The sequence below is a fragment of the Microtus ochrogaster genome, unplaced genomic scaffold, assembly GCF_000317375.1.
Source record: "Microtus ochrogaster isolate Prairie Vole_2 unplaced genomic scaffold, MicOch1.0 UNK16, whole genome shotgun sequence".
Classification (NCBI taxonomy): domain Eukaryota; kingdom Metazoa; phylum Chordata; class Mammalia; order Rodentia; family Cricetidae; genus Microtus; species Microtus ochrogaster.
Genome location: NW_004949114.1, coordinates 3,528,963 through 3,551,907, shown reverse-complemented (window position 1 = coordinate 3,551,907; position 22,945 = coordinate 3,528,963). Strand labels below are relative to the sequence as shown.

At 50.9% G+C, this 22,945-nt stretch overlaps 1 protein-coding gene across 2 annotated transcripts in view; it reads right to left on the bottom strand.

The window, feature by feature from the left end:
- Kcnn3 (potassium calcium-activated channel subfamily N member 3) overlaps window positions 1–22,945 on the bottom strand; it is a 150,582-nt gene that overhangs the window by 21,844 nt on the left and 105,793 nt on the right. For both annotated transcript variants that reach the window (XM_005367190.3, XM_026789231.1), the window contains exons 4-5: window positions 8,317–8,458; window positions 1,919–2,029 (exon numbers count right to left, since the gene is read on the bottom strand). In XM_005367190.3, coding sequence (XP_005367247.1) covers window positions 1,919–2,029; window positions 8,317–8,458 — 253 coding nt within the window. The remainder of the gene's footprint in view (window positions 1–1,918; window positions 2,030–8,316; window positions 8,459–22,945) is intronic.

Here is a 22,945-nt window from a genome sequence, read left to right as displayed (position 1 = left end):
CGATTAAGAAGGCACCTTGCACTCACAGATGAGCAATAAATATCTGTGGATTTGATTTTCAGCCCTGTTCCTCCAAAAGTGACTGAACTTGAAGATGATTTTAGTGAATTATTTTTGAAAGATTGAAATTAGCAACCACAACCTCATCTCCTTCTACAATTATAGTGCAGGAAAAAAAAAAATGTGCTTACTTCCCCGGCCCGCGAGAGAGCCGGCTTTCCTTGGTTTTATTTCCCTCTGGTGTCTGATTTACTGGGTGAAGAATGGAAAGGACAAAGGAGAGTAAACAGAGAATGCTAACGTTCCCGTTCTTAGCAAAGAACCTCTGAGAAGAGCGGGAGGCAAAACCCCTCTTCCCTGGCTTGTGGGGCTGCGAAGTGGGAAGCTGAGCTGACTCAGGAGGGCGCTGGCACCTGGGCAGTTCACACCCCTAGCGCTGGCACCTGGGCAGTTGTTCACACCCCTAGCGCTGGCACCTGGGCAGTTCACACCCCTAGCCTCCCCGGCTGCTGAGTGTGTCCGTGGCACACTCGGAGAGGGGGCTGAGGATGAGGGTGCTCGCAGCATTTGCTGTGAGCGCTGCTGGGTGGCAGGACCACGTACTGTCACGCTGGAGCTCTGTGTTTTTGTCTGGCTGGTGGCTTGGGGGCCATGATGCTCCTGTGGTCTGCATGCCAACGATATGAAAAATTTCCTTGTACAGGTTCATATCCATGGTAGCTCTTTTAAAGAAGCCCCAATCAAAGACCCAACAATCAAAGGCTGTAAACAATTCTGCTGAGAAGCTGAGAGACCCTGGCAACCGCACACTGTACTGGCTTCCCCCAGCCAGCCGCCGGCTCCTTCTCAGGTCTGTTTTTGTTCTGTCTTCCTGCCTGTCTCTATTACAGAAACATTCTTACCACTTTGGAACGTCAGTCACAGAAGAATTCATGCAGCCTTCAAATCCTCAGCTAAGACTGTAGACTTGCTGTGGACTCATGTCCCCTTAACATGTTTCCCTGGGGCCCAGGGTCTGAGTCGGGCACGGGGTCCTGGTTTTGTGTCTTGAGAAGAGCAGCCTCTCACGAGGTCATACACCTGACTACCCTTCAGGCAGCCACTTGTTTCAAGATTGCATGAAAGCTGTCGTTGAAGAAACAGCTCCTACCTAGTTTATTGGGTCTGTTGTTCCCAGAAGCCTTATCCTTTCTCTGTTCTAAAGGAGCCTTATTAATTTTTGCTTGTCTTTCATTTTGTTTTAAGGCAGGATTTGCTAGGTGGCCCAGTCTGACTTCAAACTTGAAACAGTCCTCCTCCCTCAGCCGCTTGTGTTCTGGGATCGCTGTGCCTGGCTTAAATGGTCTTCCTTTGCTCTGACAACCCAGTGGGAGTGTGTGAGCAGCAGCTAATCGCCCATTCCTGTATTTTCAACTTACCTTCTTCCTAAGCCATGCTCATAAGGCTACAAGTGAGAGCCATTATCCAGAAAACCCAAAGGGGAAAGCCGGATGATGCCATTTTGATAAGCAACAATATTTGGGATGTGGGCTCTACTGCAATGATCTCTTTAAATGGCTTTTACAAAGGGGTTGGCTTTAGATATATATCCAGGATAATTTTAAGGCTTTATATTGCCCTTCTTAATGAGAATCATGAAAATATTTGAGCATAGAAAAAACAGCACCATACTGGCTGATTGATGTGGCCCCATCAGGCAGGGAGGCAGCTTCCATGACTGTGTGCTATTTATCTAATCACCAGGAAAATGATTTGGTTGCTTGACACATACAGTGACTTAATGGTGGCTCGCCTGGTCTGATGGGATTCACTCGTGGACGAGGAGCCGAAGGCCTGAGCTGGGGCTCCCCCAACTGCTCATCCACACCTGGTGTGTGGTCTCTTTCTGACATGAAGGTATGGTCATGAGGCGTCTTACCCGTTTGGTGAGCTGAGTGTCCATCATGAAGTTGTGAACGTGCTTCTCTGCTTTGGTGAGTTCGAGCTTGCGGGCAACCACAGCCACCACAAGGGCAGTGCACCCTGCACCCTGCCGGAGAACGTCAGAGGCCCCAGGAGAGAGAATACACAGTTAGGAGGGCAAAGCACAAGACTCAGGGAGCCCTGTGCTCAGTGTGGGCATTGCAGGTACAAGACTCCGGGGCTCTGACTGGTCAAGGTATTCCATCAAGCCTGTCGAAACCCTCCTGTGCCCTGATATCCCCACCCAAGAAGCAGTCTACAATGCTTCTCGTCTTGTGACCCCAACTGGGGATGAGTCTTCTTAGAGCCGGCTAATTCTCGGCACTATATGGCTAGGAAGAGTCTTTGGGGGATTTAAACCCATGGGCAGTCAGGCTCCTGCACAGTGCAGCAAATGACAGAGGATCCAGCACATAGAAGCCTGCCTATCTGTCTCATGCTGTCCTGAGCTCACACCAGCTCCAGCCCAGCAGGCCCAGGGAAAGACAGCCCTGTGTGGGCTGGAGTGCACAGTTGGGGAAGTCCTGAGAATTAGCTAAATGGAGAGGCAATGCATTCTCCCCAAAGATGAGTGTTGCCTCCTAAAGGGAACACTATTGGATAGGCGTCAACTACAGTGCCTGCCCCACATGTGGGTCTTTCTCCTTAAGGCTCTAGGCTGTGACTCAGCACCAGGAACTGGCTTCCAGAAGGAGACGCATGCATTCACCAACACGCAGGAATTTTAAAGGTGACAACGCTACTGCCTGCAGCCAGGATTTGGATGACTAAGAGGGGCAGCCTCAGCCTCTACAGAACAATGTTCCTAGTCTGCTCAGGTAGCCCCCACCTGCCCCCCACACCCTCCCCCTCCCCAGCCCCACAGGAGAGCACAGCAGAGGAGAGGCAAAGCGGCAGGCTTGAGCTGAGCCACGGAACGGGAGGACCCCTTTTCCTGCCTGGTCCTTTAGCTCTGCACCTGACTGAGCAATGAGCAGGAACAGGAAAGTGGTATGTCCCTGTGTTTAGAAGCTTGGTGGCCTGTGTGTCCTGAGGAAAGATACAGAAGCCCTTTGCCTGGTTCTCTGGTGGCCAATGAAAACCATTCCTGGATTCTCGTCACACACCACTGCCCTCTCCTTGAACATGGGTACCACCCTGACCACCACCTAGGGAAGAGGTGGCAGACTTAGGAGTGCCAGCAGTGAGTCTTCCGTGCCTCAGGAGCCGAGGTTAGCAGTGTGAGATGCTGCGGGGAGGAATGCACTAGTAACACCTTTGGCTTAATAGGTTTTATAATGTGGTGAGAAACGAGGAGAATATTTCTCGGAAACACTACGGTCTACAGCAGAGTTGGGACAAATGCATTTCCTTCAACACTGCCCTATTTCTCCTCGCTGATGACGGCATCTCATGTGAGATGCTGCCATGGAAAGAGACTCTCCACAGGGTCTCACTAACACAGGTATGTGACACCGTCCATTTGGCCGCCCAGTTCAGGCCCAGTGCCCAGTCTGTAAACTTTTCTTTCTGACCTCATTTTGCCCATTTGTTTGGGGATAGCTGTGTTTTCTTGGCATCTGTGACTTGTTGGAGACTCTGTGCCCAATTTTCAGAGGATATGGGCAATTGGACAGCCCAGTCTATAGCTATAATCAATTTAGCTAGACTGCCAAAAGCAAAAATAGCTTAAAAGAAACCGTCCTGGAGGGAGGATGCATGCTCCCTCTCCTCTCGAGCAGAGCCAACATCAACCTTCCCCTTTGTATGGAACTTCCAAAAAGAAGGATGTGTCCAGGATTAAAAAATGGAACATCAGAAGGAGAGGGCTCTTCCCAGGTTCCCCAGGTTCAGAAATAATTCCACTTAAATCACCCGGGGAAAGCTGGGGTGACATCTGAAGAGAGAGTCCCCTTTTTGCTACATGGATCTTGGGAACATCATCAACAGAATTGGTCATGCTCCAATTGCTGGGGTCTATACAGAAGCCCTGTAGTCCGGACCCATAGCCGAGCTGGTTGACTCCAGAGAACTGCTAATAGGAAGTGCAGTGCTTTAACTAAGGAACTATCCATCCTACATTCTTTTTGTATAGATGCAGCAAAGTGGACTAAATCCCAGGGCCCAATTTCTTTCAACTTAAAAATGTAAACACTCTCTTGTAGCTGTTTTTCCAGAGGGCGCTACCTTCTTAATATCATTCCAGCTTCAGCAGATACAATTTTACTTAAAAATTTATCAAATTTAATTATTTGCCTGCATGTGTGCGAGTGTGTGTGTGAGAGAGAGAGAGAGAGAGAGAGAGAGAGAGAGAGAGAGAGAGAGAGAGAGAGCGCATGGTGCACATGTGGAGGTCAGAGAACAACCTGAGAAAGCCAGTTCTCTCCTTCTACCTATGGGTCCGTGGGTCTGAACTCAGTTGTCAGGCTTGGCAGTATGCCTTTAGCCAATGTGTCATCCTGCTGGCTTGCACGCTCTGATTTCTTTTAGATTATTCATTGTCTAAATGTAACTAGGGAGGTCACAAATGATAATGCCAAGCTATTAATGTGGATTAAGAGACAACTTTGTGGATGTGGGATCGAACATCAGCAGCCCTCAGAAAAATGGTGTGGAGTAGTAAGAGCCAGGCTGCTAGTCCTTCCCAGGATGAGAGTGAGGAAGCGAGAAGGGGGAGGAGGAGATGGGGAATGAGCTAGAGGAGAAGTTTAACCATATTCTAACCAGCACTAGTGAGAAAACAGGAAAGGAGAGAGGAAAAAGAAAGACGAACAGAGCAGTGAGAGGAAGGGAGGGCACAGCCTAAGTCAGAGGCCAGTGCTCAACCCGAGTTCCTCAGAGGCCAACAGAGAGGCGTCAGGGGACCCTCTCTTCCCCCTGGCCCAGCCCTGTTTGTCCCTGTGGGTTTGAGTTTCATAGTCTGTATTCCCTGCTTCCAAGAGTCACCCCAGGATCTCATTTGTCACCTCAGAGTGTTTGCAAGGTTTGGCCATGGTGCAGCCTAGTGTAACAGGTGAATGAACCATCAGGGACCTGGTTAACTTTAGTGGGGTTCGTGTCGTCCTGGTGCAGAATCTGCTGATGTTGGTGGACAGAGGGGGACAGAGGAGCGCGTGAGTAGAGGGTGGGGTGGAATAAGGGAGGTGGCAGCTGCTGTCATGACTTCTGTGGGATCAGAATGAAAAGCAAATCTGTGACTTGCCCTCTTGCCTTCAGATGCCAAGACCTGAATCCGCTGGTATCAACGGGAACGTTCAGCTCATTCTACCCAAGCCCTGTTCCCACGGAGGGAGAGGACCCGCCTCCGACAAGGCCAGACTTCCCAAGGTATACAGTTGGCAGAGTGACGCAGACTGATCAGAGAAGGGGTGTCTTCGGGGTGAACATGTCTAAATCGTCAGCAGATTCGGGCCGAAACCCGGACCCCAACTGCTCCACACCAGGCCTCCTACTTCTTGCTTGCAAGAAAGATTTCCAGCTGGAAAATCTTAGATGCTGGAAAAACAAGTTTCCCAAGGGGGAAAGTATGAGGTGTTCTTAACTGGAGAGGCCCTGAAGGAAATAAAACATAAGTGAAAATGACAAATGGAGGAGGGCGGCCTGCGGCATTGCGGCATTGTGTGCGGAGAGACACCGCACAGGCCACTCCCATGCTGCGCCCAAGTCACTGGCTCTGTGTCACCTCTCCTGCAGGACACTGCTGGGAACAGCTTCAAGGCCTGTTTGTCCACAACCCACACCAGGGTGGCAGAGAGCATCCCTGGGAAGCGGAGTCTCTGGGGTCCCCGAGGCTCTCCCAGATAACAGAAGCAGAGCCTGTTTCCCTTCTGGGTGGATGTTGTAAAGTATCCTTCCTCATGGGCAGATGCTGCAGCTCAAGGTGGATTGGTGTTAATGAGCCAACTCTCAAATGCTCCAGGCCTATGCCAACAGTGTCAAGTTGTCCAGACAGTTGCATGCTCTGCCTAATGGTCGGTAATTATGCACTTGCTGGATTGCCAGAGGAAAACAACGATTAAGGCCATTTGCAGCAGGCACACTAAATCCTTCCTTTTCCCTTCCTGTGCAGTCCTTGCCTTGGCCTTGTGGTGTCCATGGTAACCAAACAGGAAGCCCTACCTTTAGTCAAGGCCCTTGGAATAATAATCAGGAGATATACATCATGTTGGGGGTAGGGCGGGGTAGCCTTAGCAATGTGAGCCCCTAGAAAGGAATGACTCAGCTGGAGAGTCACGTTGAATAGAAAAAAAAGCCACCAGGCTTCCCGAGTGCGTAGTGAATGGCAGTGAACAGAGGCAATGTCTCACGCTGGAGCCTTTGTGGGGAAAAAGCTTATATTCCTGAAGCCAGGCTTTGTGCAAAGTACTCCCAGGAAAGGCCTGGGCTGGAACTGTCATACAGGAAGCAGTGCGGGGTCCCTCACCTGCGGGTCCTTCCCACTTGGATCCCACTGCCATCCACAAGGAACACTGTGGGCCCACGCAGCCACCAAGGGTGCTGGAAGGTGGGGTGGCCACACTGCCTAGGGAGAAGCAGTGTCTTGGGCCAGGGCTTTCTGTGCTTTTACCAGGCTTTCGAATAGAAACCAAGAGCCGTGAAGCCAGGGAGCCAGGGAAACAGTGGGCCTGGGCAGCTTCTTGGATGGGGCACAGCTCCATGCTGAGAGGGAGAATGGCTGATATTTAAAAATAACAGGGGCCCATCCACCTCTTGGCAGCATGGCTCTGAGCACCCTGCCTGAGCGCTGGGGTGGGGCCGGAGCCCACTCCAGGAGTCTGAGGAGGAAAGGCACAGCTCTCAGGTGATATTTTGCTCCTTTCGGGTAGGAAGAGTCTTTGCCTGGTTTCCTGGTGACAGCTGGAGCTGTGCCAGACAGACTCCTACTGAACGATGGGAGGTGTTTGTTCTAAAGCCTTACACTTACCGTGATTTATCCCAGCCTGGCGCTATGCCTCTGTCACTACCAGCTGTTTCCAGGCAGCCTGCTCACACGGGCCTGCCCTGCTCTGGGGCTGGAAGGAACAGGAGGCTGTGGCCAGCCATCCACTGCCCTGGGGTCTCCCCTGGTTCCTACCCACCAGCATCAGCTCTGATGGCCACCATACTGAGCAGAGAAGGACAGTGTCTCCTCCCTTGATGGAGTTAGCTAGAACGTTCCCTTCTGCAGACAGGTCACTGCCCTGCAGGAAGAGCTGTCCTGCTTCCTGGGAGCAGTGAGAAAGGAGCTGAGATAAAAGGAGCCCCGAAAAGGAGGGCGTTGCAGCACAGAGCGGGCTGCAGAGCAAGGCAGTGACAGGAAAGTGGGGGGCCAACCCATGGGGACCTCGTACCAGGCTCCAACCACCCTATCTCTCCTGCCACTCCAGCACCAACCTCAGTGCCCCAGGACTAACTGTGGGCCCTCTCCTCGAAGTCATTCCTCTTCTGAGAAGAGGGTCTCAACTGGGCTCAAAGAAGGAAGTCTGGCATTGGTTCTAAGACTCCAAGTAGGGCATTAAAGAGGACACTGCCTGTCCCACCTCCAAAGTATCCCCTAACCCCAATTACTTCAAAAGTAGGGATGGCCTGGGTACAGCTCTCATTGTTTACCCCAAACCGTCACATTAGTTACTTCTTGGGGCCCATGAGCCAGCGAGGAGGGCAGTCAGGTGCCCAGGTTCACTTCACCCAGGAGAGTGTAAGCATGCCCGGTCAGAGGGCACAGTGAGGGTATAGTGAAAACTCAGCTCTTGTGTCTAACACACACATCACCTCCCTCCTAGATGCTGCACACAGCCCCAGTGATGCAAGGGACATGTGTGTCTCAGAGCCCCTGGATCCGAGGCATTTGGCTGAGGGTAGGAAGATTAGACCTCGGTGCTGGGCGCCTAGAGACCTGCTGGCCTTATCAGATACCCGAGCTGGAAGCATTGGCACTCAGCCAGCAATCCAGTGCGCACACGTGGAAGACAAAGCCTGGGAAAGTCAAGAGTTGGCCCTGAGCCGTGTGGGCAAACCAGGACTCATGCCAGCAGCCAACCCCATCCAGGGCGTGGGTCCCTTCAGGCCGCCTCAATATTATATTTCTGAGCTCTAGCTAAACTCACTCGATGAGAACTGGTACCGAGGTCTGTGGAACCTGGGACACAGGAAGGAGCATGGTAAATCACAACCCTGGTGTTCCCTGGTAGCGAACCAAGGATGAGAGCGGCAACCAATCTCAGCTCACTTGGGGGTGGGCTTTGAAAGCTAGGTTTGCACACGCAGTTCACACTTGCCTTTTGATGTACAGGACAGGCATAGGGTCTTAGTGACTAACACCCCTCCCTGGTCCCCAAATAGACCCCTCTGTGTTCCTGGAACACCTCGAGGGCAGGGCCGTGGGCCGGTACTCACCATAATGCCAGTGAGAAGGCAGACACCTTTCCCGCAGTATGTGTGGGGCACCATGTCCCCATAACCAATGGACAGGAACGTGATGGAGATGAGCCACATGGCGCCCAGAAAGTTACTGGTCACGTCCTGCTGGTCGTGGTACCTGCCAAGGGGAGACAGGGGTTAAATGTGAAATGACTTCTGGGAGCAGAGGCTGGGGACATGGGCACATGCTGAGGAAGGTGCAGCGGTGACAGTGACATCTCTCTCTAGGCTCCTGAGGGTCCTGCAGCCCACCCAGGTGCCCCCTGCAGCGGCTGAGTCCGGATTTGCAGTGCACCGTAGACTCCTTTCACTGCTGGTAGGAAGGCTTTGGATAAAACCATGCAGGAATAAAATGTAAATTTTCCTTTAAAATACATAGTTCAGGCCAGCCTTGAACTCCTGATCTTCGTCCCCCATCTCCCAAGTGACAGGACTTCAGGCCTGTGACCCTTCACCTGGCTTAAGAGGTTTATACATCAGTGTGCTTGGTTCGCTCTTGTGCCTTCTACTTGCGAGGACACAGCCTGCCTTCCCTCTGGGGGATGTAGCAACAAGGTGTGTCCCCAGACATAAACTTGCTGTCACCTTGACAGAGGACTTTCTGGCCTCTCAAAGCATCAGAACTAGGCTTTGTCTGTGGTGCTCTGTGACAGTGGCACTGAGACACAGAGGGACAGAGCTGCAGCTCTCCTGCAGGCCTGGGGAAAGGACCTCCAATTCAGCATGCGGGGCAGAGGGGAGCCGGAGAGGACGGAAGAGCCTTCCTCATAGGGACACCCTACCGGACCAGTGTGAGCGGCATACAGTGCAATGGGACTCCTGTCCATCTCCCAGCCACTCTCGGGAACAGAGCCTGGGCCAGAGAGGTCTGTCTGGGTAGCAGGGACAGCTGCTGGAGAGTGTTGTAACCATGGAGACTGACACATGGCATACAAACAGCGGAGTCATGGCTATGCCCAGCTGTGACCTCCATGCACAAGAGAGCTTGGAACTCCATGAGTGAGACACGCAGGGGCATCTACAGGTGAAGCTGTGGCTGGGTATGTTCCTGAAGGAAGAGGAAGAGCTGCTGGCCAGAGGGAAGCAGCTACGCTGAACACCAAAGCAGAGTACAGAGGATGCCTTGCTTTGAGCCCCTGCCGCACAGCTGACACTCTGCATGTAAGGGCTTTGTTGCTTACAGGGCCCCTTGAGGTGGCTGAAGTAAGCAGCTAAAAGCACAGAGACATTGAGTAACTTGTCCAAAGACACACAAGAAATAACTGAATCAAAGTCCATGGGCTTTTGCTGCTGCACTGTGCACCAGAGAATGGGAAGTGACTGGCATGTGTCCTAGAGTGAGAGAAAGGGTCACAAGAGGAGGGCACCTGGGCTTCAGCAGTAAGCCATGAGAGGGCTTGGGAGGCCAGTGTGCAGAAGAGGTTGGGGGGCCTGGAGTTCTACGGGCAGATGCTTGCATCTGGTATTAGAGGGCTCGGAGGCCATTCTAGGTTGCCTGGTGGAGGAAATGCAGCATGGTAAGGCTCTCTGCGAAGGTCTGTGGTGAAGGACGCTTGAAGAGGCAGCACCGCAGTGAGGAAGCCATCTGAGGGTAAGTGTGGGCATAGCCGGAGTCGCTATGGCTGCAGCTGCCTCCTGCCCCCAAGTCCAGTCCCAAATCGTCAGTGGGTGTCAGTGTCTTCACTGCTGTCTGTACAAGGGCACAGGTTCCTGTAACTTCTGGGGACAGTTGAGGATCCCTGTTTTAAAGCAGGCTGCCTCCAGTTCCCAGCCATACTCTGCTCCTCTCCTAGGACCCTGGTGGATGCTTCTTTCAGGCTCACATCCGCAGGCTGGCCTGTTCGGCTCCCCTGGCCACCCTGGAGAGACATGCCTTGGACAGGTACCTGTCCACTGTCCTGCTTGCCTGTCCTACCAGGCCTTTGGCCTGCAGTCCCTTCCTGCATGTTGGGAGATGATGAGACTCCAGGCTGTAGCCTACAAAACTAGGCCCTGGGACTGGGAACGTAGCAAGACACGGTAGTTGTGGGAAAGACACCGAAGAAGACTAATGAACCCGCACAATGAGACAGAGCGCAGATGCAAACACTGCAGGGGTGCAGCCAGTGTCACCAATTAGGCAGGGTATTTTCTGGAACGCCATCTCGGATCAGGTCTGAGGACACTGACGTTCAGTCGGGAGGGGTAGTGTGTCAGGGAATGGGCCAGTGCCAGCTTCACTGGATGGAGCTCCATAGCTGTAGACAGTGACTTAGATCCCTCTGTGACTCAGTTTCCTTCCTGCTAATGGGAAGATTTAAATAGCCCACGGGCAACAGTAATGCAGTAGCCCAGATTAGGTGCCCCCACCTATCAGCAGTAACCGCTTGTACGGGGAAGGGCGGAGATGGGCAGGAGTTATGATGTCAGAGCAAAGTCCCAGCAGGGGTGTACCAAGGCAGCCGCAGGACTGTCCTCAGTTTAGATGGACACACTTGACCCTGAACAGAAGAATCAGAAGCACAAGCCCCTTGTGGCCATCTGAGCATGATGTGACTGCCCACAAGCCCAGGCAGGGGGCACCTGGAGAAGAAATGGGAAATGGGGAGCTTTTTTTTTTTTTTTTTTTTTTTTTTGAGACAGGGTTTCTCTGGAGGGCTTTTAATGCCAACCAGGTGACCAAAAATAGTGTGTGTGGCACATGCAGCAATGTGTACAGGATTGCTTTGCTGTGCCTGGGGGCTCCTTGGTCCTTTTCTGGCAAATTCTGCAGCTTACACTGTGGCTGTCCTCAGCACCACACTGCACCACCTGTGAACTCTGGGTACAGAGGTCAGAGCTCAAAGGGGAATCCCATAAAGGCAAGCCAGGTGTTGCCACACATGGCTTTAATCTCAGCACTTGGAATACAGAGGCAGGCAGATCTCTGTGAGCTGGAGGCCAGCCTGGTCTACAGAGTGACTTGCAGGATAGCCAGGGCTAGATACAGTGACTTTGTCTCAAAAACAAAACATTTAAAAGATGATATGTAACTGCTTTTGTTTCTATGATTTTTAAAATTATTCGTGTAGGTTTCTTTTTCATTCAGCACACACACACACACACACACACACACACACACACACACACCTTTGCTGTGGCTCTGCTGTGGAGTAAGCAAGCCTTGTGATGGAGACAGACCCACGTGCAGCTCGCCAAGCAGGAAGTGATGAGAGAGCAATCAGCTGGTGATTCAGGGCTGTGGGAGGGAGAGAGCGGCTCCAGGCCTATTCACAGTTCTAAGTGGTTTACACATGTCACACAGCCACGTACTAACCTCATGCTATTTTTTGCAATAGAGAAATTTGGGGAGAAAGTAGTTTCATGTCTGTCTCTAAGGGCTGAGGATGGATTTTTTTCTCTGAACTCAAGAATATTTATTATAATTGCTAATTTTTCCATCAGGGTGAACGACGGTTTTCTTTCTTTCTTTTTTCTACTTAATATTACATAATAAATAAGAGCTAAGAAAAAAATATGGCTTGAGAGATTCTCATTAAACACACAGAACTACCTTTGTTCTGCAGATCTCTCACAACTAAGTTTGAAGTTCCTTACTTTTAAAAATAAGCAAGCAAGCAGTAACCTCCAGATACCTGAAGAAGGAAGGCCTCAAACACATGAAGACAGACCAAATTAGTCACTTAAATCAAGAAAAGGAGTCGGGGTCAACAGATCATTCACAGAGAAGAACCCTTGGGCAGGGCTGGTGAGGGATGGGCGGAGTGGGGAGGGTGGGAGGGTGGGGAGGAAGCCTGTAGTTAATACTGCAAGAGAGATAAATAAGACATTGCACCTGTGAGGCGAGACTCGAGGGAGGGGAAACTGGGGTCAAGATTTATTATATGAGAGAAGATTCTATTTTCAATTAAAAATAAATGGCTGCTCTCCTAGGAAAAGCCGATCGAATAGAGCCAGAAGAGAAATTGAGCAGGTCTCCCAATGGCCGAAGACTGAGAGAGTAAAATGAGCACAGAGTGAGACACTCGTGAATCTGTCTACTGCCCAGAGAATAGTTTCAGAAAGAAAGAACTGTTGGGGGAGGGAGGTCGTCACTGAAGAAATCCAAATATTCCCCAGAACGGAAGAGCTGAGTGGCAACCAAAGTCCCCAGCACAATGGACAGCGACCAGCCAGGCACGTTGCTGTGAAAGTTCCTAATGTCAGGAGAAGGAAGGAGATCCTGCAGGGTTCTGTGGCCTGGATGCAGCAGGAGGGAAGAAGGTGAAAGACAAAGAAATTACAAATTTATAATGACTTCTGGCTTACCCCAGAACACTGGAAGTTAGAAGGCTAGATACATCCACCAAAATTCTAAAATAAAATGAGGCCAGAGAATGGCCCAGTAGTTAGGAGTACTTGTTGCTCTTGCAGAGAACCCAGGTTCAGTTCCCAGTACCCACATGGTGGCTCACAGCCATCTGTAACTCCAGGCCCAGGGGATCCAGTGCTCTCTTCTGACCTCCACAGGCAACATATGCTGCATAGACATGCATGCTGGCAAAATATTTGTACACTTAAAAAAATCTGATAGCAAATTGAAAAGAAAATTTCTAAGAGATACCAGAATTCCAAACCCATTTATGATGGTCAGAATGAGAATGCCCCATTTGAGTACTTGGTCCCCAGTCGGTGGGAAAGATCAGAGGGTGTCCTGGTTGGTTTTTATGTCAATTTGACGTTGTAGCACCCAGCCATGACAAGCTCAATAGAGACCTAGGTCTCAGTAGTTTACCCTAGGGCAATACCTGGTTCCAAGAAAGACCACAAACTGAGACTACCCAGGTACCATCCAGAAACAGGCCATCCCAAGGAAATTCCTAACGTTCCAATTGTTGTAGATAGGATTACCTGCCAACACACACCCATAGCTTTTCACCAGGACACCCTAGACAAATATCAGCCATTCAGGGGTTCTGCACCTTAGAAATCCCTCACCCCCACCTTTGCTACTATAAAGCTCAACCCTCACTGAGCTCAGGCTCTCTGATCACTCCAATACATTGGACATAGGGAGAGTCTGAGTTTGCAAACTTGTGTAAGGATAAATTGCTTTCACATACAGGATTCAGTCTCCTGGTTGGCTTTGGGGGGGAATCTATGTAATCTGGGCATAACAGACATAAGCTGGAGTCATCAGAGAAGAGGGAGACTCAAAAGAGATCCCTTCCATGGGACCAGATCAGGCTGTAGACGAGCCTGCGGGCATTCTCTTAATTAGGGACTGATGGGGGAGGGCCCAGCTGATTGTGCATTGTGCCATCCCTGGACTGGTGATCCTGGGTTCTATAAGAATGTAAGCTGAGCAAGCCATGGGAACAAGCCAGTAAGCAGCACCCTCCATGGCCTCTGCATCAGCTCCTGCCTCCAGGTTCCTGCCCTGTTTGAGTTCCTGTCCTGACTTCCTTTGATGATGAACAGTGCAATAGAAGTGTAAGGCAAGTAACTCTTTCCTCCCCATGCTGCTTTGGTCACGGTGTTTCATCACAGCAATAGTTGACCCTGAGACAAGAGGTCAGGTGTGTCACTGAAGGCTGGCTTTGAGGTTTCAAAAGGCTCATTTCTAGTTAGCTCTGCCCTGTGGTTGTGTCTCAAGAGATGAGCGCCCAGCTGCTGCCCCAGGGTCATGTGTGCCTGCCTGCTGCCCTGCTCGCCTCTATGATGGTCCTGGAGCCTCTGAAACTGCAAGCCCCGATACACTCTTCTGTAAGTTACCTGGCCTATGGTACCTTGTAACAGCAATAGACAAGTATCAAAGGGTTAACTGAGTCAAAGAGAGAGAGAGAGAGAGGCATTTGCCCATCCACAGGCTCTAGAAAGTGTTTTCCCCAGGAAGCCATAGTGGGTGTAACGAAGTTACTGTTGCTGTGATGGAACACCATGACCAAGAGCAATGTGGAGAGGAAAGGGTTTATGTCACTCACACTTCCACATCACTGTTCATCATCAAAAGCAGTAAGGACAGGAACTCAAGCAGGGCAGGACCAGGAGACAGGAGCTGATGCAGAGGCCATGGAGGGCTGTTTATTAGCTTGCTCGACATGGTTGTTTAGCTGCTTTCTTGTTGAAGCCAGGACCACCAGCCCAGGCATGGCATCACCTATCAATCACTAATTAAGAAAATGCCCCACAGCCAGATCTTATGGAGGTGTTTGCTCAGTTGAGGTCCCTTCTCTCAGATGGCTTTAGCTTGTGTCAAGCTGACATAAAACTAGCCAGCACAATGGGGCTAGGTTCTCCAAAGGCAAGGAGAAAGAAGACCAGGGTTAGAGAAGGCTATCCCACAGAGAAGGAAAGGCCAGGACACCATGATGTAGCTGTGGAAGACAGGCCCGAAGGTGGGAGGCTCTGCGGCCAGTCTCCGGGAGGTAGGTTTCAAAGGCCTGAGAAACCTGAGCTTCTCCAAAAGAGGTGCAAACAAACATTATGGTTTGGAATTGAACGAGTGATGGGCACATAGAAGAAAGGCAAGCAAATGAAGGAAAATGATCACTAACAACTCTAGAGAAAACGAAATCTTCTGCAGAGAAAGGAAAATGAGAAAATTTTACTCTAAGATCCAACGATGAATAGAATCAAATTGGTCTCAACTAAGTGATATAAACATTGATTTCTAGTTTAACCAAAATAAGATGGAGTTATTAGAAAAGAACCGGGGACGGGAAGAGCTGAGGGGAGGGACAGGGAACTAGACCTTCACCTTCCAGCCTGGAAGTGAACAGACAATGCTTAAACCCAAAGCTCCCGGACGTACGCAGTCCATGCATGCTTTCAGGACCCTGGAGGAAGCCGCCAGGCTCATCAGCAGGGCCAGGCAAGTCACAGGCTCGGAAATGGCTAAGTGGGGAGAGCTAAGAGTGCATGGAAAACATCACAGGACCACAGACCGGACAGGCTCTGCAGAAAGCCAGGTCTGAGGCACATGCCTGCAATCAGGGTCCAAGAGTCTGAAGCAGAAGGATTGTAGTGAGTTCAAATGCCAGCCTGGGCTACACAGTAAGATAATTACCTCAAAAGAGAGAGAAAAAAACTAAAACAAATAAGCAAGCAGACAGATAAGCAAATACTAAAAGTTTTTGCAGACATACATATCAAATATAAAAGCAATGCAAGGCACTGAGGACTCAGTTCAGTTGGCAGAGTGCTTGCCTACTGTGGTTTCAATGAGAATGGCTCCCATAGGCTCATCTGTTGGATGCTTGGTTCTCAGTGGAATTGTTTGGGGAAGGATTAGGAGGCGTGGCCTCATTGGAGGAAGTGTGTCACTGGAGGTGGACTTTGAGGTTTCAAAAGCCCACAACAGGCCCAGGCCTTCTCTCTCTGCCCCCAGCTTCCAGATAAGGTGTAAGCTGTCTGCTGCCATGCTCTATGGTCATAGAGTAGCCTTCTGAAACTATAAGCAAGTCACCAATTAAATTGGTTTCATTTATAAGCAGCCTTGGTCATGGTGTCCCTCTGCAGCAAGAGAACAGTAACTAAGACAGCTAACACACACAGTCCTGGCCTTGACATCCAGCTCTGACGTAACTGGATTGTGGTCCACATCAGCAGATCCCAGTCTTTAGGAGCTGGAGCAGAAGGATCAAGAGTTTAGCAAATTCAAGGTCAGTCTGGGATAGAGACCTGGTCTCCAAAGCAAGCAAACAACAATAACAATCTCGAAGTAAAGGAAGATACAATAATAATTGTTATAAAATAAGATGTTTACATGCTGTCATCAACTTAACAGGGTTTTGAATCAGCCAGGAACCACCCCTCCATGTGTCTGCAAGGGCCTGTTCTGAGATACCCTGCACACAAGAGCACTACCTCGAGGGCAGGGGTCCTAGATGGGAGCCAGGAGGAAGGGAGCTAAGCTACAGCATTCATGTCTCTGCATCCTGCCTGTGGACACAGTGAGCTTCCCTGGCCACAGTGGGCTACATTCCCAAGCTGGAAGCCAGAATAAAGCCTTCCCTCCTTAAGCTGCTTTGGCCAGGCATCTTTGTTGCAGGGATAAGAAAAGTAACTGATACACAACACACAAATACATAAAGAAAATACACAGAATGTAACAAGAAAATAAGCCCCCAGGAAGGACCACCAACCCCAACTGTCACGCCTGCCAGTGTGTTCCCACAGCTCCCCATCCCACTTCCTGCTAGCCATCATTAGCCTGGACTCTGTTTCTTTCTCCTCCTCTTCATCTCAGTGTGTTCTGCAGCTTCTGAAGTGGCTGCCAGTCAATCTCCATCCCGAGGGAGTCACACCTTTGCAGTCCTGTCCTTTGAATGCCCGGATCTACTGGTAACTCACTTCTAATACATACAATGTAGCTGAAGCAATGGAGGTTCTCAGCAGAAGTTAGACTCACCAGGTGGGGTTTCTGTCTTGGTGATGTCCCACCTATTCTCTCTGGCATTGCTCCTCCAGAGAGAAGACACTGCCCATGTCTTGAAGCAAGCCAATGAAAAATCGCCTCCAGCACCACGGTGAGGGTTCATTCCATGCCACCAAGCACAGGAAAGACCTTGAATGCCTAAACTCTGGAAGAGAGAAAGGCCCTAACTTCATGAGACATCTTGAGCCAAAGGTACCCACTGAAGATGCCTTGGGATTCCTGACCCATGGAGGTGACAATCGTATTTACTTTATTGGAGGACACATGTCACGGCTTGCATATGAAGGTGAGAGGAACACTTGTGGAAGAGGATTCTCTCGTTTTATCACGTGGACCACAGAGATGGTTTTCAGATCATCAGACTTGGCGACAAGCACCCGCTGAGGCACCTTGCTGGTACTCAGATATCTTTAATGGAAGTTTGGGACTACAGCGAATTTGCATTTCTCTGTTGTCATTGCACTTAGTGCTTTGTGTGATGTTTGAGAAACCCCTCTTATGAGACTCTACAGTTCATCCGAAACTGGATTTCCTCCCCCTGTCTTTCAGGGCTTCCTCCATGAGCAAGTAGCTCTATTTCTGAGTTCTTCATACTATTCCATTGGCCTAGTAACCCTACAGTTACATAATAGTTTTTTCTGCAGCCCGTTCTGGGTACCACCTCCAGATCTATCATATAGTAGGTGCTCACTAAACGTCTGTGGTATGGCTATGGCTGCTTCTGTGCCATCCTGAATGCAATACCAGCTTGAGTCGCCCAGTGAAGCATGCTGGAATGACTCCAGCCGTTGTCTCCAGCAGACTGACTTTGTCAAAGTGGCTGCCAGTTCTTCGAGCTTGGAGTTGGTTTTCACTATTAATAAGAACTCAGCTTCTTGACACTGGTTGTGACCTATTCCAGAACAAGGTTATGGGAATGAAGCCCAAGTGAAGAGAACACAGCTCTTCCTTTGTCTCCAGAGGAGTTTGGACACTTGTGCAAAGTAGCTTCTCCGTAGCAGAGTCTTTCCGTATGGATCTGAGGGATGTGGTGGCTCCAGCCATTTGTCTGGGGTTGCTTTGTTTGTTGGAATGTTGCAAGAGTCAAGCCAGGCGGGCCTCGCGCAGAACCTCCCTCCAGATGGATGACTGCCTCAACTTGTCCTCCCATGCTCAGCTTCTCACGGTAGACACTGCAAAGAGCTGGGCTCTCCTGCTCAGATCTCCAGTGAAGAACTTGACAGCATGCATCTGGATCAGGGGTGGCCTTGGACCCCGCTGTCCTGCTTTCCTCAGAACGACTTGTCCTTGGCGTCTTCAGCAGCTTGCTCGCCTCCTTTCCTCTTCATGTTTTCTGAGTCTCTTCCTCTGGCTTCCAAGGTGTCCTAACTTTGCCCGGTGCACACATCTCTCAGTTCCCCTTGGTCTGCCTTTGTCTTAACTGATCCTATGAGACCCAGCTCAAACTCCCCTGACTCCCACACCACATAGCATCCTCACTATCCAGCTGTTGCTCTGGCCCACCTCACATAGCATCCGCACTATCCAGCTGTTGATCTGGCTCTGCAGCTGGAAGGCCCCAGCCTGTTTGGTGTCAATGTGAATACAAGGACAAGATCACAAATTCTTGGTCCCTCCCCACGGTACACGCAGTACCTGTCCCCAGTTTCCCAGTGAAAGGGGACACCAGCTCGCAGAGTTCCTTTCCCATGAGTGAGAACATCACCTGACACAGGGCTCTCCTGCACTTGCAGCTGTCATGCCATGACAGTCTTCTGGGTGTGATTTGCTTTGGCAGAACTGGAGGAAAACCCAAAGTGTCCTTCATGACCTTGGATAATCCTGTCCCTGCCCTATCTTCAGGGAACTAGGCCTAATCTATCCCTCCCTCTCTTACTAGAGTGTGGAAGAGCTAGCAGCCTTCTGTGCAGGACACAGATAGAGGCACGTGACTGCCTCTGGAAAAGCGTCCCACCTGGGGCTCTGTCCTAGTGGCAAGGACAGCGGCACAGGATGCAGAGGGAAAGCAGCATTAGACACCTCTGTTCAGGAAAGCCCAGCTTCCCCCACAGTGCTTCCTCTTCTTCCAGGTCGCTCTGCCTTCTGGGTGAGCCACTGCCCCTTCTCTATCTCCCCTGGTGCCACCAAATCTTGTCAGCTTCACCTTACGGAGAGAGTCGGTAGGGGGCACTCATCTCCTCATTTGGGCATGGTCTTGTCTTCTCACACGGACATGGAGGTACTGGCTGATTGGCCTCTCCGCCTCTGCTTGAACAACCACACCTTCTACCACCATGGTTTCACCACAGCAGGGGAAAGGGCATGCCAGACATCCCTGGGTCCTTCAGAGCAAAAGCCAGTCCTTCCAGATGCCTAGCAACCACCCCTCCACACCCGTGGAACCACTTTGAGCCCCTTTGCCGTGAGCCTCCTGTTTCCTCGGCTCAGCAACTCAACAGCCTAGCTTTATTCCTATCTCCTGGCTTTCCGACTTGCTGCTCCTGCTCGGAAGGCTCTTCCCCCAGACATGGCAGCCCTTGGTTCACATGCCAGTGTCATGGTAAGGCTCCTGGCCACCCTGTTCCTACCGGCCTTCCTGATGCACTTGTCACGCCCCAGTTCCTGTCCTGGCCCCCACCCCATGTATCACACTACCCAACACGATACATATTTGGCTTCGTTGTTCCTATTTCTCAGCCCCTTCCTGATGCATCCCGGATACTCTATGAATGTTTGTTAAGCAAATGGACGGAAGGAGACAGGGAAGAGCCCATTTAGTCACAAAGCCCTGGCACAAGCTAGCAGGACAAAGTCGGCAGAGTGAGGACTGTTGCCCCTTTTACATGTAGGAAACAAAACACCTCCAAAGAATAACTGACCAAACTAGCTTCTCCCAGGAAGCAGAGGACCAGTGGAGGCTGGGACTGACTTTGTTCCTAGCCCAGACATAAGAGCTGCAGTGAACAGGACAGGGCATGGGAGCAGTCTCACCGGCTCGGCAGGGCCTCTGCCTCTGGCTAATGGCAAGGCGTGTGTGCGTGCCTGGCTACTGCCTGCTCCTCAGAGGGAGCCTGGAAGCTATTGCTGAAGGGGACATAGCATGGGGTCCTTACTTCTGCCTTTGTCCACGTCCCGACTTGGCTCAAATCATCAAGTATCCTCAGCATGCCAGTCTGCCACTGCAGCTATTTCTCAAGGGCTCGTGGGCCTCAGCTCGGAGGCACTGAGGAAACACGAGGAGTGTGTGAAGAGGTCACTGAAACTCAAAGTTGGCTGAAAAGTAAACACCCGAGGGGACATCAGGGCTATTCCTGCTCATTTCCACCCCAAAGACAGTTTCTTCTATAAACATCTTCAAATACCAACTGAAAGGCCGAGCACAAGTCCTATAGAGCACGCGCCACAACGTGGTCAGAAAGACACTCCCTGGTCCCTTCACACTCAAAGACAGCACAGTTTTCCAAAAGCCGACTTTGATTTTAGAGATATAATAATGCTTCCCTTTGACATCCCGACTTTCCAAGGAACATCTAAATCTTGCCCTAGGAGCTAACAGCACACACCCCAGGAGGTGAGGAAGCAGCTCCGCCAGAGTCCAAGGACATCTGGGTGACACCAGCTGAGCCTTCCCGCATTTCTGGCTGTCCCCCCAGCCTCTGGTTTCTTTGTTTTGATCCCCCAACCTTGCTAGAGGAAGCAGCATTTGAGGGGAGCCAGCTGCCAGTCCCTCCACAGTCCACCTCCTCCCAGGGAGCGCTGTCCACCTCTTTGGATGGTTATTAAATCAAAAACCAGATGGCTCATCTGGCAGAGCTTTCTCAATTTGCAGTGTTTCTTTCTTCTTATTAAAAAATATTTCCATGTTTTCTGATTGGGAAATGTTTGACAAGATGTGTGGAAAGGAGGAAAGCAAGGCCTAGAAGGAACATTTCCTGGGGAAGCATCTTCCAATGGATGTTCATGGTGAAGACCGTGTGGGCGGGGAGACGAGCAGGGTGGTTTCCCATGCCAGCGCTGTCTAGCTGTGCTAAGGGCTTGCCTCTCCACGTTTCGGGCTTTGACAGGAAGCATGCTGTAGCTCCCGGGTTTGTGGGGCTATCATGTGAGTGGCCACGCACATCTCCCATATAGCTCTGCACACATGGTAGCCTCAGGTAACCTCTGTGTTCAGTCAGTGAATAAGAGTGAGTCTAACTCCATGAAGATAGACTCTGAACAACACCAGCACGACAAAAACCATGTTTACTTGAGACAGGTGTGCTGAGGTGAGTCTAGACACATGGAACAAGGCACCTTCCTTGAAATCAGTATGTTTATGAGGGACCACCAGAACGATTAGGGTGGCAGGGCCCAGGTGAGGAGGGTGGCTGAGGAGACGGATGAAGTGGGCTGAGGACCAAGGAAGCTGTACAAGCCAAGACACACTTGCCCCAAATCACCAGCACAGGGCTTTAGTATACAAGAAGGCATGGAGGCCTGTGCTGGCAGCTGCGTTCCCTAACTATACGCCTTCCTCCCCTACCCTCTTCTTGCCTCTCCTTTTTCTTGTCAGTCTCCCCTCTTTCTTCTTTGCCCTTCTCCTTGTCCCTCTTCCGCTTTCTCAGCCTCCTGGGAGGGCTCAGAACGGGAGCCCCACTTCAGGGGAAGATCACCCATGCCTCCACAGTAATCATTCATTCTTGAGGGATACCAGTCTCTGCTCAAATCTGCCAGGCATGATCAGATGAAGGTGGCAGAAAATGAGCCAGGACTAGGTCCCTACTCCAGGGAGCCCCTGAGGAGTCAGGGCAGCAGAAAGTGAGTGGGGCCAGCCGGACTAGATCTGTGGTCTGCTGGCTGCCGGCACATGGTATGGAAGGGGTAGGGCAGCGGGTAAACCAATTGATCTCTGACCTTGCTCTTAGAGCAGTCCTTTCTTTGCTGTCCAGGTCCTCTCTATACCTCTCACCTACATCCTCTCTCCTACATCTTCACATCGCAGGGCCACTGTTGTCTTCTAGAACCCAGGCGCTGCTCTTGATCTTGCTCTGCCATCACTACGCATCCGTTGAGCGGTCCTGTGGGCCACGGCTCCACGCTCTTGCGGCACCTTATACCAGCCGTATCCTACCAGGCACCTCGCCTCACAGTCAGCCTGTGCCTTCTTAGCTCCCTCTAAGCTGTAGTCTAGGAACTCTGCCAAAACTCGGGCGCCTCCAGCTCTCCAATTCAACAGTGGCTCCCGCTGGCCTGGAAGATGTGAAGGAAGAAGAAATGGCCTCCAGAGACACGTGGTGCACACACCAGCGCGTGGCTGTGGCGCCTGCCTCTGGGCCGTGCTGGTTTACAGCCCCGTGAAGACCCTCCTCGTTCTCTTGGACCTAGGCTTGCTTCCTTCCATGGGAAGGGAGGTTGGGACTCAGCTACCGTAATGGAGATGACTTATACCTGAGGCACATGGGTGAACGGAAGCCAGGGATCTGAACAGCAGAACCGGAAGAACTGGCTGGGAACTGTGGCTTTGACCGAAGAGCTTAGGACTGTGTCCTTAGATTGGCACACCTCCCTCTCTGACACTGAAGGAGAGAGGCCCAGACTGTCGTCCTGATCCCCAGAAAGCAGCTGCTTCTTGTGCTCTCATACTCCTGAATGCTGCTCATACCGGTCCTCCTGTCTAGAGACCCCGTGGAGCTGAGGCCCTCACCTCCTTTAGACGGCTTTCCTGACCAAGTACCCTCTGAGCTTGTCAACTCTACTACCCCTCGACCCAGGCCTTGCCCCTCTGGTACTTTGCCCAGCTTATCAGCCATGTGAGTTTGGAATGAACCGGGTTTGTCTCATTTCATTCCTCTATGGGCCTCTACTGTCTTTGGTTTTCATTTAGCTGCACCCACCCAGGGCCTCTGTCCGTCTGGGAGTCTTCTTTCTCCTGGTTGAGTCTTCCTTGATACCTGCCATCAGTCACAGGGCACGACTTGTAGGCAAAGGGCTTTCTGATGGCTGAGTTCTCATACACAGAGGCAAAAATAAAAGTAGTGGGGAGTCTTGCAAAAATATTTCCTCTGTGATCTTAGAAATATTCCATTTCTCATCTTGCTTTATTTCTGGAACTATCTCCTTGATAGGCATGTCTGGATTGTAGTTTTAGTCTAAGATCTAGAAGTATCTCCCTGAGGTAGGCATGTCTAGATTGTAGCTTTATTCTAAAATCTAGAAGTATCTCCCTGAGGTAGGCATGTCTAGATTGTA